Source organism: Mytilus galloprovincialis, chromosome 10 (assembly GCF_965363235.1).
Source record: "Mytilus galloprovincialis chromosome 10, xbMytGall1.hap1.1, whole genome shotgun sequence".
NCBI classification, from domain to species: Eukaryota; Metazoa; Mollusca; class Bivalvia; order Mytilida; family Mytilidae; genus Mytilus; species Mytilus galloprovincialis.
Window position 1 is genome coordinate 79,713,703 of NC_134847.1, and position 17,330 is coordinate 79,731,032.

A 17,330-nucleotide genomic window follows, 5' to 3' on the forward strand; every position below is an offset into this window, starting at 1 on the left:
TAACTTTCCATTTTGAACTATCAGATGTATAATATACAACTCTGTCTTACTTGTCATTACCAAACTCATACGCTTGTTTATAAATAACATTTCTGGTGTAAAGAATATTATTCATAAAAATATAAATAATACCCAAAAAATAAGATTTGATGAAATTAAAATCTATTTAAATATTTTTCCCAGGGTGAATTTGGGAAAATGTAATATATACTCATTGTCAAAAGTGAAGGACAGATTGGAACATACCAGAAATATTGATTTAAAAATATGTACGCACTTGCCGACGATTCGTTCATACGACTGGATAGAAAGTTACGGAACTATAGCGCAATTTAAAATATATACATGTATACATTGAACATAAGAAAAAAACATATATTTTGAATAAATAGGGGTAAAAGTGTTGTAAATAGACTAGTCCACGTATGCCAACAGTATGTAATCATCGAATGTCGATAGACTATTGTATACCAGAAGAACAAGAAGACAACCAATTTGATTTAAATACAGGTCGATGTATAACTTTTGCTTTGGTACATTGAAGTTGTGGACATAGTAAAATCACAGATTTATATTTCAATAAGATTGTTCTCGAACAAAGGAAGGAATTCGTCATCACAATTCTTATATATGCCACTGGACGAACACTAATTATCCCGAAGGGATGTGAATATTTTGCTGGGAAACTTTTGAGTATCAAAGTTTCAAATTAATTTCGGGATTTTTTTTTCTTTCTTGGTATTCAATAACAGAAAAAAGAAAAAATTACTTGTCCGCTAAATAGGGGTATTCTTGTCAGATGAAAGACTTTTAGTTATATTTAAAAAAAAATAGGGAAATATGACATTAAATTGGTTCTGTCTTTTTTTTAAACATCGTTAAAAAGATGTGTGTCTAAGGTGAACGCCACAAGAACCCTGTAATACTAGTACGAGAGTATAGCATGTAAACATTCCTTCTCAATAATATGGTTGTATTGGAAATCTTTTCATACAGATTGACAACTCATTGTCCGATATGCATGTAATATTTGCCACATGACGCCCATAGTTCTTTCTACCATCATCATCTTATTCTTTGATATTGCTGTCAACATCGATGGTTCACACCCAAACAAAATGGGAGTAATGGACCTTCAGAGCTTCTCCGTGTTATACACTTGTGAAATATATAGACGAAATTTCTGTATTGAAATGAATATACATCTCACAAACAGGATTTTCAAATAACGATTTTGAGTAATCACCTTACAAACCAATATAAACGTATGGCAAGATATAACCATGAAGGAATTTAGTTTTTGTCAGACACAAGAACTCATCACTATCATAAACGTATACGTATATATGCATACAATTTCAACTATCAAGAACAAGCGGTCGATGTCGATAGTCCGTTTTCTAACTGTTCGAGTTAGACATGTCACTTGTTCATTCTTGAAAGCCTTCATATTCCCCGTCTAACGATGGGAACTGTTTCTGATTGTGTTGACTATAAATGCTTGTATGGTAATTCTGTTGTTTATCTGTACAAGCGGTTGCATTTCCTCTCCTTTCCCAACAAACAAACGAACGAAACGCTACTAGTCTGCTTTCTCTGGAGCTCATCCTCAATGGCTCTTATACGTCAGGAAACTTACATGTATACTAATAATGATTGTTTTAAGAACAACGATGTATGGATGAACTATTCTAAATTCGTCAATATCAGTTACAACTACTGTATTACTTATTTGGATTAATGACGGCTATCATGTTCAACATTGCACAACTATTATCATAGAATTAAAAAAAAAATCCTCAAAAATCCTTAAAAAAAAATAATGCCTTAGCTTAGATAATTGGTATTTTTTCACAAAAAGTTCGTGTAAATGATTGTCAAATGAATTTAATTATGTAAGAATAAAATGTTAAAAAGAAACTAAAAAAAAACCCATGTATGTTGTATTTTTTTGTCAATTAAAAACTTTAAAATTGCAATAGTTTCATTAGCATTCAAACACAGCCAGATTTGAATACAAGTTAAGAAATTCCGGTAAAGTCAATGATATCAAACAGATGTACAATGGTATATCAAATTGGGTAATATTGCATTTAGTTTTTATTAAAGATTAAAACTACTATTTTTTACTTCATATTTGAATCTTTACGCCAATTGCCGCTAAGAAAGTAATCAAAAATTGTTTCCTTTTATTTTTATACATTTTCGGATTTACGAATCTGAATTTTATTTTCAATTAATTTACACAATTTAATTATTGAATCTTTATTCTCATCGTGTATTAAATCTTAGTGTATTAACATCGTGACATCATACTCTTTCTAATCCTTTCTGTATATCCTTTCCAAATAACAACATTTATACCTGTGTACGCTTGAACTCTTACCTGCGGCTAAATAGCTACAAGGTAAACGAATTGACCTCAAGCCGAGAAATATACAGTGACCTTTACAAAATAATATACACACTCTGCTCACACATTAGTTGCATTGAAATGATTATCAAAACAATAACGGTAAATAGACAAGTAAATAGTAAAAATGTTCAATAAATATTTTATGAATAAAATCTCAACAATAATTAATTAAATTTATTCAAAAACATTTACTAGAGACAGAGACATATAATTTTATAGGAGTTTAATTCAATGAATACAAAACGGTATATGCATATTCATTTTCGTTCATTATTATATTGTGGTTAATAACTACGACCATTCGTCAGCTGTGCGCTTTTAATTACGTATATTGTCGATAAGCTATAAGAGTTAAACAGATTTTATTTTTTCCCAGAATTCAATAAATCGGGCTAATACGTCACGACCCACTCGAGAATTCAACCAAAAAAGTTACAAATACTTGATTTTCTCCGTTATTAGAAGGAATATAAATTTAAAACTTTGCAAATGTGTTTTTTATGTTGAGATGAACATAATTAGATGATAAGTAAAAAATCGCGGAATTTCCCTTTAAGTAAACAACTATCCCCCCTTTTTGTGGGCTTTCTGTATGATTTCTGTTTCCCCCAACAAAGTTATGTCAGAATATACACAAGCATTAACTGTAACTTTCAACTTACTGTACTGCAGGTGTGTAAAAGTATTCAATTCATCCAAAATTAAGCTTATAAATGACAAAAATACAGTTTTTCACTAGCAAGTATTTCCACACAACATGGAGCCAAAATGCACATTTGAAAATGATCAAATTATCTTCAAATAAATGTTTAACTTCAAGCTGAAAACATAGCCAGATCCAAGCATTTTTATAACAAAGATTAATAGGTCAACTGCTATCGAACTGCTGTCATAACTGTTGTCCTGACTGCTAAGAGGAATGCTAAGATGAATGCTAAGTCGAATGCTAAGACGAATGCTAAGCCGAATGCTAAGAAATGGTGAAATGTGGCAGTTTTTCAAACTGCTATTAGATTGAATGCTTAGAACAGCTAACGGACTGCTAAAAATATGAAGAACTGGCAAATAACAGCTAAAAAACAGCTAATAATAGCAGTTCAGTTTGACTTGGGATAGCCTTTTTGTGCTAATGCGGCGTAAAGCAACCAACAATCAATCATGCTCTCCGGTTACATTGGCGCCCAGCTAAAAAACCCACATAAATTAGAGAGGAATTCTAGCTAGGGTAATGTGTGTGAGAGTCATAATGGTATGATGACTCGTGAGGTTGGGGAAGTGTGACAGGATTGCTTCCCTTAGAAAATGCGGTAGATATTCTATAAGCGGTTGAGCTAAGGAAGTACTTCTTTAGCTCAATCGGTTAGCACATTGTCTTGTAAGACAGAGGTCATCGGTTCGAGTCACGGTGGAGACAAGCAATTTTGTAATGAAACTTATGCTCTCCGGTTACACTGTCAATAGGGACAAAATTGGAGTGTTTAATTATGAAAAATGTATTACAAATGGTAAAATGTATCCTCATCTCATGGGTTTTCGTGGTATTAAAAATGCATTGTGACGTCACAATTTCCATTAAAAAAGCATTCATAGTACAAATTCATATTATGTATGAAAACAAATGATCAGACCATAGGCATAGAAGAAAGAGGTTAAAACTTGTAAAATATATGTACTTTAACATGCATGTTCAGCCATATGATCAGATGATATGGGAGGAATTTGCATTAAGAATAATTTTTTTGTCATCTGCTCGATCACTATTTTTTACATCAATGTGGAGATAGAAAAAAACCAATAACCATGATAACCCCCCTGGAAGTGAAATAGTCATTCCCTAACATGGACAAAACTATTTATTAAACTAGTTAAATCATAGAATTTGCACCTCTTTATTTTTGTATGCAGACTTTACATGCACTGAATTTTGCTGGTAAATTATATTCATTTAAAATTATGTGTGCCTTCTAGTTGTTGTGTGTAGCTTTAGTGATTGTGTTTTTTCTTCCCAGTTATAACAAATAGTTATGTTACTATACAGTTACAGCTATTCAATTTCAAAGTACGTAATGTACACTGTTTTCCATCTATTTTTCTAAGCCAAGATATAAGAAAATTGTACATGTATGTAAACATATATAATTAACTAAGTTTTATCAACATATCATTTTCTGCTATTGATTATTTATTCCTAATACCAATGCTGAGAGAGAAAGCAGATATCACAATTGATGGATATATTTATTTGTCCCTCATAGTTATAAGTTTTACTTGTATTTCTTTGCTTTGTGGTTTAAGCTATAAGCTGTTACTCTTTATATATAAATTTATGGAGCTTGCTCACTGAATGGTTTTCAATTATAAAAAAAAAACGCTTTAATAATCTTAACCATTTATTTCAATTTAGGATTGCATATCATTAACATGAAAAAATGGATAGCTTGTCAGATGTGATTTCCTGCTGTCGTGGACTGTTGTTTGAAAAAATAACAGAAAGAAAGGTTTGTATCTTGTTATACAACAACTATATATTATGTTTGTAAATCTTTTTTTTTTAATTAACTGAACCCTAAGTTATTTCAAAAAGTGTGATATCCCAACTCCCAGTGATAGGTAAGTTGAGGGGTACCACACCTCTAAATTAAATGATAGGTCCATAAACTAGGATTTTTTTAATGAAATAGACCAGAATACACAGCCATACTCAGTGCAAGTTACATTTGATTTCACTCTCATCAATTGAAACAAAATGTTGGGGTAAAGCATTGTTGTCCACTGTAAGTCCACATACTATAATGAAGGGTGAACACATGATGTCACCCCAGTTAACTCCACCTTCTGTTTGTAAACTTTATATTATTCAGGGTGTTAGTACCTACAAGAAAGGTGTTTATGTTATAAATTAGGATTGTTATTTCCTTTAACTTCTTTACAAATGACCTGGTTTGGTTTCATTATTTTAGAAAAGTGCAGAGAAATTTCGTCAGTTACTTTGTAAGAGTACTGTTATCAAAGCGTTGGATAGATATACAGACAGTAAGAATGCTGGAAGTTCTGATGAACAATTAACTTGGGATTATGTCTTCAAAGTAAGTAAATCAATGAGACTTAAAGGAGGAGAAGTTATAAGACTCAACATAATACATTTTAGTTATTATATTGTTTTCCTAACTTTTGGAAATTTAAAAGTTTTATTTCTCGAGTAAAGTGCATTTTGATTTTCAATACTTATCAAAACCTATGGATTGAAAGTGTATTCTTTAGAACCATATATGATACATTTTGTTATGTGAATCTTGATATTTTGCCATTCATGTGATTGATTCTGTGACTTGAATGGAGTATCCGGTAATATTTTGTCATCCCTGTGATTGATTTTGTGATTTCAGTCTGTTGGGAAGTATGTTCTGATAGAGACACAGCATTTACTGAAAAGTAAAGAACAGGCTTCAGCTGCAACTCTAACCAGGAAGGAAAAAGCTAAAAAGGAAGTCAGTGATCTGGTGAAGTTTGTCATCAGACAAGCTGATAAACGTAAGCAAATTTTGTACATATCAAACAAATGTATATTATATGGGCAAAACTGAGACATAGTGCATGAAGTTAGGGCAAACTAGAATTCATTCTTTGATCAAAGGAACAGTTTGAGGTCAAATTAAATCAATGATTATTTGTCTCTGTCAGATATTTCATGCAATTTTGAATGACTTGATTTTTTTAACGTAAAACAGACAGAATTACAAAAACAGTTCTTTGTGTTTGTGAAGTATTAGAAAATATGTTTATATACTTTAATATTAATTTTGAATCAAGAAAGCTTATACTTGCTAAAGATGTTACAATATATAATATTAATCCTTCTCATTTCAGGTGGACCTAGATTAAAATGTTCATCATTGTTGAACCACATAGATGAAATCTTACAAGATGAATATATGTGTCAGGCATATGGCTTAGATTATAGTAATGTTCTGCTCAAAAATGTTCTTAGTGTTAGAAAATATTGGACAGAAATATCATCACCAACTTGGCATAGTAAGTTATGTGCTTCGTGTTACCTTTTTGAATGCATGGCTTTTTCAAAAAGAAATCATTGAACAAACACTTGGAGAATAAATATTTGTGCACTGGTTCTCAGCCTTCTATACGATTAGGAATGGATTTTTAAGACTTATATTTTAAGTGATAGTAACCACACCTAGAGAAACAATGCTTTTTATTCAGCCATTACTGGAAGGTTTTCAGCTTATATCTTCTATAAATCAAGATTGCTTCTGACATTAACTTTAGTACATTTGTATTACTTTTTGATATTTTTTAAAATTATTAGATAAGTCTTTGAATGATCATATTTTGTTTTCTTTTTATGGACAAATGGTTATTTCCTGATACACCCATATAATTTAGATAATATACCAGAAATATATGTATTTATTGTTGATTTGGAATTCACTTTTACTAACAATAAGCAGCACTATTTTATAACAAAAATGTGAGTTCAAGTGATTGTTTTTTCTGCACCATTTAAATATATGTGTTTAATGTGTATGGTATTCTATAGCAAATAACCTTGAAACCCTATGTTAATTATTTGTATTTCTGCATTTCAGACCTAATAGGTATATATGTGAAGATGTATACAAGTCAGGAGTATGGTATAGATAAAACATTATTGTCCAGAGTTATCTCCACTTTAATAGCAGGTGCCACAGTTCAGTGTGATTTAAGACCAAAGAGATTGTTGAACTTTTTCACTGAAGTTTTCAAAAATATCAGGTAAAGTTTTAGAAAAAATGTTTTTTTTACTAAATATGGTTAGCAGTTATTTGGTTTTTGTTCTACAAACTAAATTTAAATTTGTGTGTGAGTTCTTTCCTGTTGGTCTTGTCAGGTTAACCAATATAAATTATTGTATGTAATTAAACTAGATATAATGCAAACAAATCAATCAGCCTTTGATTTTTTATGCCCCACCTACGATAGTAGGGGCATTATGTTTTCTGGTCTGTACGTCCATTCGTCCCGCTTCAGGTTAAAGTTTTTGGTCAAAGTAGTTTTTGATGAAGTTGAGGTCCAATCAACTTGAAACTTAGTACGCATGTTCCTTATGATATGATCTTTCTAATTTTAATGCCAAATAACAGTTTTGATCCCAATTTCACGGTCCACTGAACATAGAAAATGAAAGTGTGAGTGGGGCATCCATGTTCTGGGGATATATTCTTGTTTTGGTGTGATAACAAGTACTCAAAAACAGATTCTCCATTTTTCTTTATTTACCAGAAGTTTTTGATTTCTTTCTTAAAAGTTGTTTATTTATTTCTGTAAGATCATTCTTCATTCACTAAAGAAAGGATTTCCCATATATAAATGTTAAATCATTACTCCAAAGTATGTTAGGGTATATTTTTAAGATTGACTCTCAAATAGATATACTTTATTTAGTTAAAGAAATTGCAAATTAAGATAATGGTTAAAGTCTCCATAGATAAAAAAAAAAGATTGATATCAATCTGTCTCAAATGAATGAATAACTAATGATGTATAAATGTCATACTTTTACTTCAGTGTTAAAAATGTTTATGAAGAATTTTATTTTTCCTGTTTTTCAGACAAGAGAAGACATTGATTGTTACAGAAAACTTGCTGTGTGCTTTAAACATTTTCATTAAACACATAGCTACTAACTCCAGAACACAAATATGTAAACTTGGTGAAACAGTCTTTGTAAACATGTTGTATCTTTGGGACAACAGACCTACACCTTTACTGAAGGTAAAGTATAATTCTAAAAAATATGTTGTTTCAGAAGTGCATATGTTGTTAAACTTGTACAATGTGGTTAAACATCTACAATGTGGTTAAACCTATACTATGTGGTTAAACATATACTATGTGGTTAAACCTATACTATGTTGTTAAACTTTTACTATGTTGTTAAACATATACTATGTTGTTAAGTTAAAACATATTTTATTGTTCAAAATGACAAATGGATCAGACACACTTAGTTAGGTTTTCTTCAATTTGTTAAAACTATACTATCTTGTTAAAACTATACTATCTTGTTAAAACTATACTATTTTGTTTAACTTATACTTTCTTGTTAAACAATACACAATTTTAACAGCATAAAGTAACTATTACGAATCCACAATGATTGTACATTGGTTTGTGTATCCATGATGCTTCAGTGTCTTATTTAATTTTATTTCCATATGGGCAGGAAATTCGCTAATGCTACTTTAGTGTGACATTGTAAGAAAAAAATAAAAATCATTATAAGCTTCTAAATTTTTTACAAATTATTGCTACAAATGGTGTCCTTCTATTTGTAACCAAAAAAATCATTTTTAAACTTGCGTCAGTTTGGAACCAAAGCAAATAATGAATTTGGAGCATGTAACATGGACACTTTTTCCAAATTGAGATTAATGATTCCTGAACTTATTCAACATTCAATATCATATACATTGATCACAAAACATTGTCTATCATCAAAACTCTAAAATGTTTATTTTCATTTCTTTCAGAAATTTTGTGAAAACAAGTTTCCTCTACTTTTCTGTCAATGTTACATGCAATGTTTCAGAGATAAATACAGTAAGAATCATTTTTTTTCTGAACATGTAAAGGCTCTTTTTCATGGTGTTACCCTCACATTAAAAAAATGTATTAATATTTTTGCAATTATCTCATTTCTGTCATAAAATAGTGACTTAAATGTTGCATGTAACGTGGACACAAAAAATATGAATAATGAACCATGCCAGAATTGACCTTAAAAGATATAAAAAGCCTCCAAACAACCATCTGAATGTAAATTATACAATTATACTGCCACATTTCTCATATATGATATTATTTAAATAGTGGTTAATACCAAAACCATTCACCTAAATTTCAGACAGCAGACATATTTTTTTAACTATACTAGTAGTTATGCTTGTTCATGGTGGTACACTATGGAAGGCTAAATTAAAAGATATTCAAATGTCAAAATAACCAGAAAAATAAAATTAAGACCAAAGATAGATCAATTGATGAAGGAGTCATCCAAAATTTCCACAACATGAAACATTTTTATATCAGTAAGTAAGCAACCCGTTTTTTATGCACAGGGATGAGATTGATAAGAAGACAACCACACAACCATCAGCATCCACAAAGTTTCTCACTCAATAACTAATACTGACAAAGTAAGGGTACAAAATGATTACATGTATCCCTCATTCATGTGACACAGTTACACTTAAACTAATAGTATGAAAAACCAAGACAAAATATGGACAAATCTACGAGAGGTTGATACAGCTGCATTTATTGAGAATCTTATTTTCAATCGTTTACATAACTTCTATAAAGAACAATTTGGGTTTCATCTTTGAGGTTGTTGTCTGATAGACATATTACCCTATATCTCGTTTTATTTCTGCTGGTTAATCTTACATTTATGATAACTTTTTAAGGTTTAAACAATAAATTTTATTTTAAACATTCAAAACAAGTTTCTTGTTTCTTGTTTTCTGTCTCCAACATCTTCAACTATCTATCTGAAAAAAGAAAAAAACAAAACAACAATTAATCTACCCTCAATCAGAACCAAAATCCATGCATAGATTATAAAATTTACAATAATATAGAAACTCTCAAATATCTTGTTTCGATTTTTCAATGCCATTTCATCTTGAAAACTTGTTACCTAAACTACAGGAAGCCACAATTTAAAGGGCCCCATAATGACCAGTGTAAAACAATTCAGAAGAGAAAACCAACACCCATTAGACCATAGTCCTGTTTTTAACTTTATTTTGCCTTCTTTTATTTTTTCGATTCATTAGAGTCACTGAATAGTCTTTTGTAAACGAAAAGCGTTTCTGGCCTACAAAATTTCAATTTTGGTATCCATGATGAGTTTATTATTATTATTTTGAAATCAGAAGGAGCCTGAACCTCTTATAATGTAAAAGATATTCTGGAATGTCAATTATTGGCATAACAATTAAAAAAAAAAAATGTTACAAATTGAATTCCTCATGATTTCTATAATGAGCATCAGTAAATACACATGATACATGTGTTGACTGGTGAATGAAAAGGGATAAATAAACAAGATTTTGAAATAACTATCTTCTACACTGCTGTAGATCACTAGTATGTCTGCATACACAGTCACCATCATCTGGTTTTCTGACACAGAACTACTATCTGACTGGCTGAAAGGACCGTCACCACCTGACTCACTAATAGGGACCTTATCAGACGGCAATGGACATTTGAGCGCATTGACAGGACATTTGAGCGAAAAAAAAAGGACGTTTGAGCGCCAAAGTATAGGACATTTGAGCGCCTAAATTTTAGGACATTTGAGCGAAAATAAGAATAAGCGTAGGACATTTGAGCGAAAACAAGTCTTGGATAGAGAATTGTCTTATTGGCAATCATACCACATTTTCTTACGAATATAGTTCATTAAATGAGGAGTTTACCAACAAAAAGATTAAAACATATTTTAATTGTAAAAAACAAAGCACTAAAAACAAAGCACAGTCATAAAACAGGAGTTTACCAACAAAAAGATTAAAACATCTTTTAATTGTAAACAAAGCACTAAAAACAAAGCACTGTCATAAAACATAAAACTCGGCAACGGCATTATTTACAAGTCTGTTTGGGCTTGGAACTTATATCCCAGGCTTCTGACATAAAAATCCCTCGTAATTTCCTGCTGGCAGTATTTCGAATGCAAATCCCGGAGATTCTGTTCCTTCTCCTTTTCTGTTCGGCTCTGCGGTGCATCAATGTTCAAACTCCGAATTTTTATGTAAGTCACAGATTGCAATTTGATAATAGTGTCAAGGAAAGTATAAATTGATGGATGACTGTGATAGAACTGCTCGTTATAATGGGCATGAAATGATTCGGGCCCATTGTTAGTACGTTTTAACGAGGATGGAACTTCGGCCCAGAGATGAGGGGGAAATAACGATTCATCTGTTATATAAGTATCAGTCAGGTAATCTGCAAATTCTATACAAGGCTTGTCGTTAGGTACAACGGCCATAAAATCTTCTACGAAACAGTCGGCTACTTCGTCTGGAGCTATAAAGGCTATCCCAAAAATCCCTTTAAGCCATTTACTAATGTCTGAATCAAGCTCTTTGTATTGTTGACTAAGTCCAACTTTCTGGATTTTTCGCCACCAGGCTTGGCCTAAGTGAAACCTACAGCATTTGATCTCTATAGACGGGAAAAAATCCTTCATAACTTTCATTACCCGTTCTTCAAAATCGACGTGTACTGCTTTCGGTTGAAGTGTGTGACCTTGATCGGAACATAGCTTGACAATTGAGGAAAAGCAATTCACGTAAATTTCTTCAGACTTTCCAGGAAGTAAGCAGAATACAAGAGGGACATAATTTCCTTTGTTATAGCCATGAATAGTATATAACTGTTTAAAGAACTTTGGGCAATATTTGTAAGTACCATCCATAAAAATTTCCGGCACACTGCATAAACATTCAAGATTGGTTGGACACGTAAGAATAATTATACCAGTTTGTTCATCATTAAACTGCACAAAATTTTCAAATTTATTTGACTGAATATTAATCTTCTTTAATGATTGGTGTGTTTCCTCTCTAGATTTAGGAAATAAAATAAAAAATATTTATAACTAAATCTTACTTTTTTTTCTTACTTTTAAAAAAAAATCTTAATTCGTGTAAAATTATCAGGGAAAATTTCGCTCAAATGTACTGTCTGAAAACTCAGGTAAGGTTAATATCCCGGCGCTCAAATGTCCTATGAAGTCGGCGCTCAAATGACCCTATGTGCTTTTTTCTTTTTCGCTCAAATGTCCTATGCCCTTATCAGACTGGCTAACACAGACATCATAATCTGCCAGGCTGATAGGGTTATCACCATCTGACAGGCTGAAAGGGATATAACCATCTGACTGGCTGACAGGGACATCACCATCTGACTGGCTGACAGGGACATCACCAACTGACTGGCTGACAGGAACATCACCATATGACTGACTGACAGGAACATCACCAACTGACAGACTAATATGAACATCACCATCTGCCAGGCTGACTAGGACATCACCATCTGTTGGCTGACAGGGACATTACCCTCTGACTGGCTAACAAGAACATCACAGACTGACTGACTGACAGGAACATCACCAACTAACTGATTGACTGATATGTACATCATCATCTTCCAGGCTGACAGGGACATCACCATCTGTCTGGCTGTCAGGGACATCACCATCTGACTGGTTGACAGGGACAGCATCTTTTTGCAGCATCTTCCTGAGAGTTTTCTTCATCACATTTATTGCTGATCATCTTTTTCTTTCTTAGGTTTATATTGCCTGTAGATTTTTTTTATTAAAAATTGCATGTAAATTTTCAAGACTGACACCAATTTTGTTGTCAATGAAGAAAATACACTTCTAAAAAGAATATCTATATTTAGAAATAAAGATGAAGTTTGATGGTGGTAAAACAAGTTAAATTATCAATAATCTCTTTATAGAGCAAAGGAGTAAGTAAATGTTATCAGTTCTGTTCATGCGTGTAACATTGACAGAAAAGTAAAAGGTTGTATGTCAATGTTACATACATAAAGACCAGAAGATGAAAGTGGTGTGCTTAATAGTCAACTTTGGAGAAATAATATAATTGCTGCCCAGTAATATCTAATTAATCATTTAGGTTATAAAATGTTATATAAATGTCTGACTTTAAGGAAGTAATACCTTTGCATGTAACATAAAAAAATTTAACACAAAATATTGTTGTCAATGTTACTAACTAGTGTTAAAAGACAAATTAAACAGGAAAACAGGAAAACGCTTTAATTTTGTAAAATAAAAATAAGATAATAGCTCCATATGGCAGTAAGTTTTGTTTACACATGTAACACTGGCCTGAACATGTAAAAGTCTAAATTTAATAGACTCTGTCAATGTTACATACACAATTTCTTAATGAAAAAAAAGTTTAATTTGGGTTTACTTTATACATTATTTTTTAAAATAGGTATCATAATAATAACTTTGAATATTAAAAATTAGATTAACTGTTGAATTCAACACAGTAAAATCTTCTCATGTAACACAAAAAAGACCTGATACAAAAATCGTAGTCCATGTTACTCGTAAAGTTATCATAGGAGCATCAAAGAAATTGTGTGATGACAATATTTCAGATATTAGTCATTTATAAACTCAGATAAACTCATTTTAAAGCTCATAACAGAGGTTTGGAAATCAATGCTTTTAAAACATTATAATTCTGGGTTATGTATGTAACATTGACAGGAACACCAACAAATGATGAGGAAAAATTGCTAGTCAATCAGGAAAAAAATAAACACAAATAATTAAAACTCATTTATTTCTTTAATATCATTTTAATGAAGCAAATTTAAATTTCAACAAGATTTTATTGATTGAATAATTGTATGCACATTTATTAGGTTGTAGCATGTAACCTGGACGCAGAAGATGTTTCAATGTTACATGCCTTTAAACAATAAGAATTACAAGTAAATATTGTAATGTCTAGAAATCAAGAAAGATCAACAACTTCTCTGTTAAGAATTCAGCATAAATTTACATTTGATTTAATATTATGCACTGGCCAATTATGCTTTAAGTGTAATAAAGTAATATTGTTTTTATTCTGGTGTCAATGTTACATTTTATGTTTTCAAATTAAGTGGCCAGTTATCTTTATAATGCTGAGAATGAATACAAGTACTAGTTAATCAAATTGGCAATTAATCTGTGGTATTTCATGTAAAAAATTAGATTGATAAGGCAAACCGTACAAAAAAAAGCTTTTGCATGTATCATAGACACCTTTCCTTGGTAAATATTTTCGTGTCAATGTTATGTACAGAAATCTCTCCAGCAATAAAATGAATATCGTAAGGGTCAAACCTGTTTAAATACAAGATAAACTTATATTTTTTGACAAAATTGCAAAGCAAGTCACACATCATTATCAAAGAACCTAATTTACACAGAAAGTGCATGTAACACTTCATTGTGAGGTAAAATTAACCTGGTCCCACTCTCTTATCATCTGCTTGATCACTGGTAGATGCCTAGTGTGAAAGATGACAAAGCCACATTTTAATGTAATTGTCAGTGGGTTGAAATGTGAAAAAAATAATTATGGTAATGCTTACTATAAAAAAATATACAACTGTTATAAAAAGATGAGTATTATTGGGCAGTATTGACACGAAAATGAAATAAATTTTCTTACCTTCTATATTTTTCAAACTTCAGTTGATTGATAAAAATCATGAAATCCAAATTGTACCCATTGTTGACACCTTTCAAAATTTGCCATGCTGGACCAATAACTTGTTTCCAAAGCTAATCAGCTAATGAAAAGGTGCATGTAACATTTGTTGACGGGAAAAGTTACATGCACTTGTCCATTTTCAAACGTATTTTATTTGCAGCAATAATCGGATTCTGTACAAAATGGGGTTTCTAAATGATAGACAGATCATTTTGCAGTTGATTTTCAACTATTATAGTAGAACAATTCTTCAGGCATATTCTAAATATGACTAGGGGTTTTGCCACTGCAGAAATGTCACACTTTTTGTCTACAGTTTTCAACTACCAGCACATAACAAGTGCTGATTTTTTGTTGATTTTTTTAATTGGATCCATTTTTTTTGCATTTGGCAATAAAGACTAACCAACTTTGATATTTAAACAATGTTTATTCTCCATATATGCATGATTTCTTTATTTTTTAATTGGATAAACACTATTGACCCTAAAATTTCACTAGCGAATTCCTGCTCATATACCCTAAATGATTTATGTTCTATTAAATTCCTTTGCATACTTTTGATTTATATTTATTTATTGTTTCCAGAATGAATTGATAGAGTTTCTAAGTATACAGATGCAAGCCCACCATCCTGGGGGTTGTAAGAGAGATGCAGTGGGTGCCTTTGCTGTAGATTGGGATGTTTGGATGGTAACAGATATTTTTAATATTTGGTGCTGTTTATCTTCTTCTATAAAGACGTAGCATAATGTAAAATTGTTATGAAAAGGAATAAGAATTACATTGTTTTTATTAAATTATAAACCAGCAACTATCATTATTTTGTATTTATTTCTTTTGAAAATAAAAACTTTTTACCATGCATTCTTATAATAATGTTTTGTACATTATATTTATATAATTTAATTTTGGATGTAACACGTCTTCTGATTTGCTGACAATGTTTTGTCTATCAACTCATAGATTTAACTTTGTCATTAACTTTTTTTCATGATTTTCTCCAGCTTAAAATGAAATTTAGAATTAAATTACAAGGAATCAATGTAACATTTTTTTCTGTCTATTCAAAATAACATAAAAAATGTGGTGCACACTTTAAAAAAACTTGCTACACAGGTTATTCAGTGTTCACCACTGTTTTGATGCTATTTCTTCATAGACATAAAAAACATTAGGCATTCCTTAAGTGAAGTTATTTTTTATGCCCCACCTACGATAGTAGAGGGGCATTATGTTTTCTGGTCTGCCTCCGTTCGTCCGTTTGTTCGTCCCGCTTCAGGTTAAAGTTTTTGGTCGAGGTAGTTTTTGATGAAGTTGAAGTCCAATCAACTTGAAACTTAGTACACAGGTTCCCTATGATATGATCTTTCTAATTTTAATGTCAAATTAAAGTATTGACCCCAATTTCATGGTCCACTGAACAAAGAAAAAGATAGTGTGAAGCTCAGGTTAAAGTTTTTGGTCAAGGTAGTTTTTGATGAAGTTGAAGTCCAATCAACTTGAAACTTAGTACACATGTTAACTATGATATGATATTTCTAATTTTAATGCCAATTTTAAAGTATTGACCCAAATTTCACGGTCCAGTGAACATGTAAAATGATAGTGCGAGTGGGGCATCCGTGTACTATGAACACATTCTTGTTTATGTCTCATTTATGGGCATTATGTTTTCTGGTCTGTGTGTCCGTCCGTTCGTTCGTCCCACTCCAGGTTAAAGTTTTTGGTCAAGGTAGTTTTTGATGAAGTTGAAGTCCAATCAACTTGAAACTTAGTACACATGTTCCCTATGATATGATCTTTCTAATTGTAATGCCAAATAAGAGATTTTCCCCCATTTTCACAGTCCACTGAACATAGAAAATGATAGTGCGGATGGGGCATCCGTGTACTGGGGACACATTCTTGTTGTTTGACATTTAATTCAATGAGTAAAGTCTTAAATTATGATTTTAATTCCAGAGTCATCTGAGAAAATTATATGAAGTGATGTATGGAGATTTTCAGCAGTTGGGTGGAAGAAAAAGATTTTCAGCAGGGTATGTTTAACAGTATAACATAAAGAATACATATCTTAGATCTCTGTTGTATTTTATTATGTGTAATACTCCTACCATATTGGTTTTTCTTCATTTTTTAGCTCACCTGGCCCGAAGGGCCAAGTGAGCTTTTCTCATCACTTGGCGTCCGGCGTCCGTCGTCCGTCGTCCGTCGTCTGTCGTCCGTCGTCGTCGTCGTCGTTAACTTTTACAAAAATCTTCTCCTCTGAAACTACTGGGCCAAATCAAACCAAACTTGGCCACAATCATCATTGGGGTATCTAGTTTAAAAAATGTGTGGCGTGACCCGGTCAACCAACCAAGATGGCCGCCACGGCTAAAAATAGAACATAGGGGTAAAATGCAGTTTTTGGCTTATAACTCAAAAACCAAAGCATTTAGAGCAAATCTGACATGGGGTAAAAATGTTTATCAGGTCAAGATCTATCTGCCCTGAAATTTTCAGATGAATCGGTCAATCGGTTGTTGGGTTGCTGCCCCTGAATTGGTAATTTTGAGGAAATTTTGCTGTTTTTGGTTATT

The 17,330-nt window shown here is 31.7% G+C and overlaps 1 protein-coding gene across 1 annotated transcript in view; it reads left to right on the top strand.

Moving 5' to 3' along the window:
- Positions 1 to 17,330, top strand: part of LOC143048509 (serine-protein kinase ATM-like) — a 99,633-nt gene that overhangs the window by 2,575 nt on the left and 79,728 nt on the right. The window contains exons 2-9 of the mRNA XM_076222200.1: positions 4,821 to 4,914; positions 5,377 to 5,502; positions 5,803 to 5,947; positions 6,284 to 6,448; positions 7,024 to 7,189; positions 8,026 to 8,188; positions 15,334 to 15,438; positions 16,711 to 16,787. Coding sequence (XP_076078315.1) covers positions 4,846 to 4,914; positions 5,377 to 5,502; positions 5,803 to 5,947; positions 6,284 to 6,448; positions 7,024 to 7,189; positions 8,026 to 8,188; positions 15,334 to 15,438; positions 16,711 to 16,787 — 1,016 coding nt within the window. The 5' untranslated portion in view covers positions 4,821 to 4,845. The remainder of the gene's footprint in view (positions 1 to 4,820; positions 4,915 to 5,376; positions 5,503 to 5,802; positions 5,948 to 6,283; positions 6,449 to 7,023; positions 7,190 to 8,025; positions 8,189 to 15,333; positions 15,439 to 16,710; positions 16,788 to 17,330) is intronic.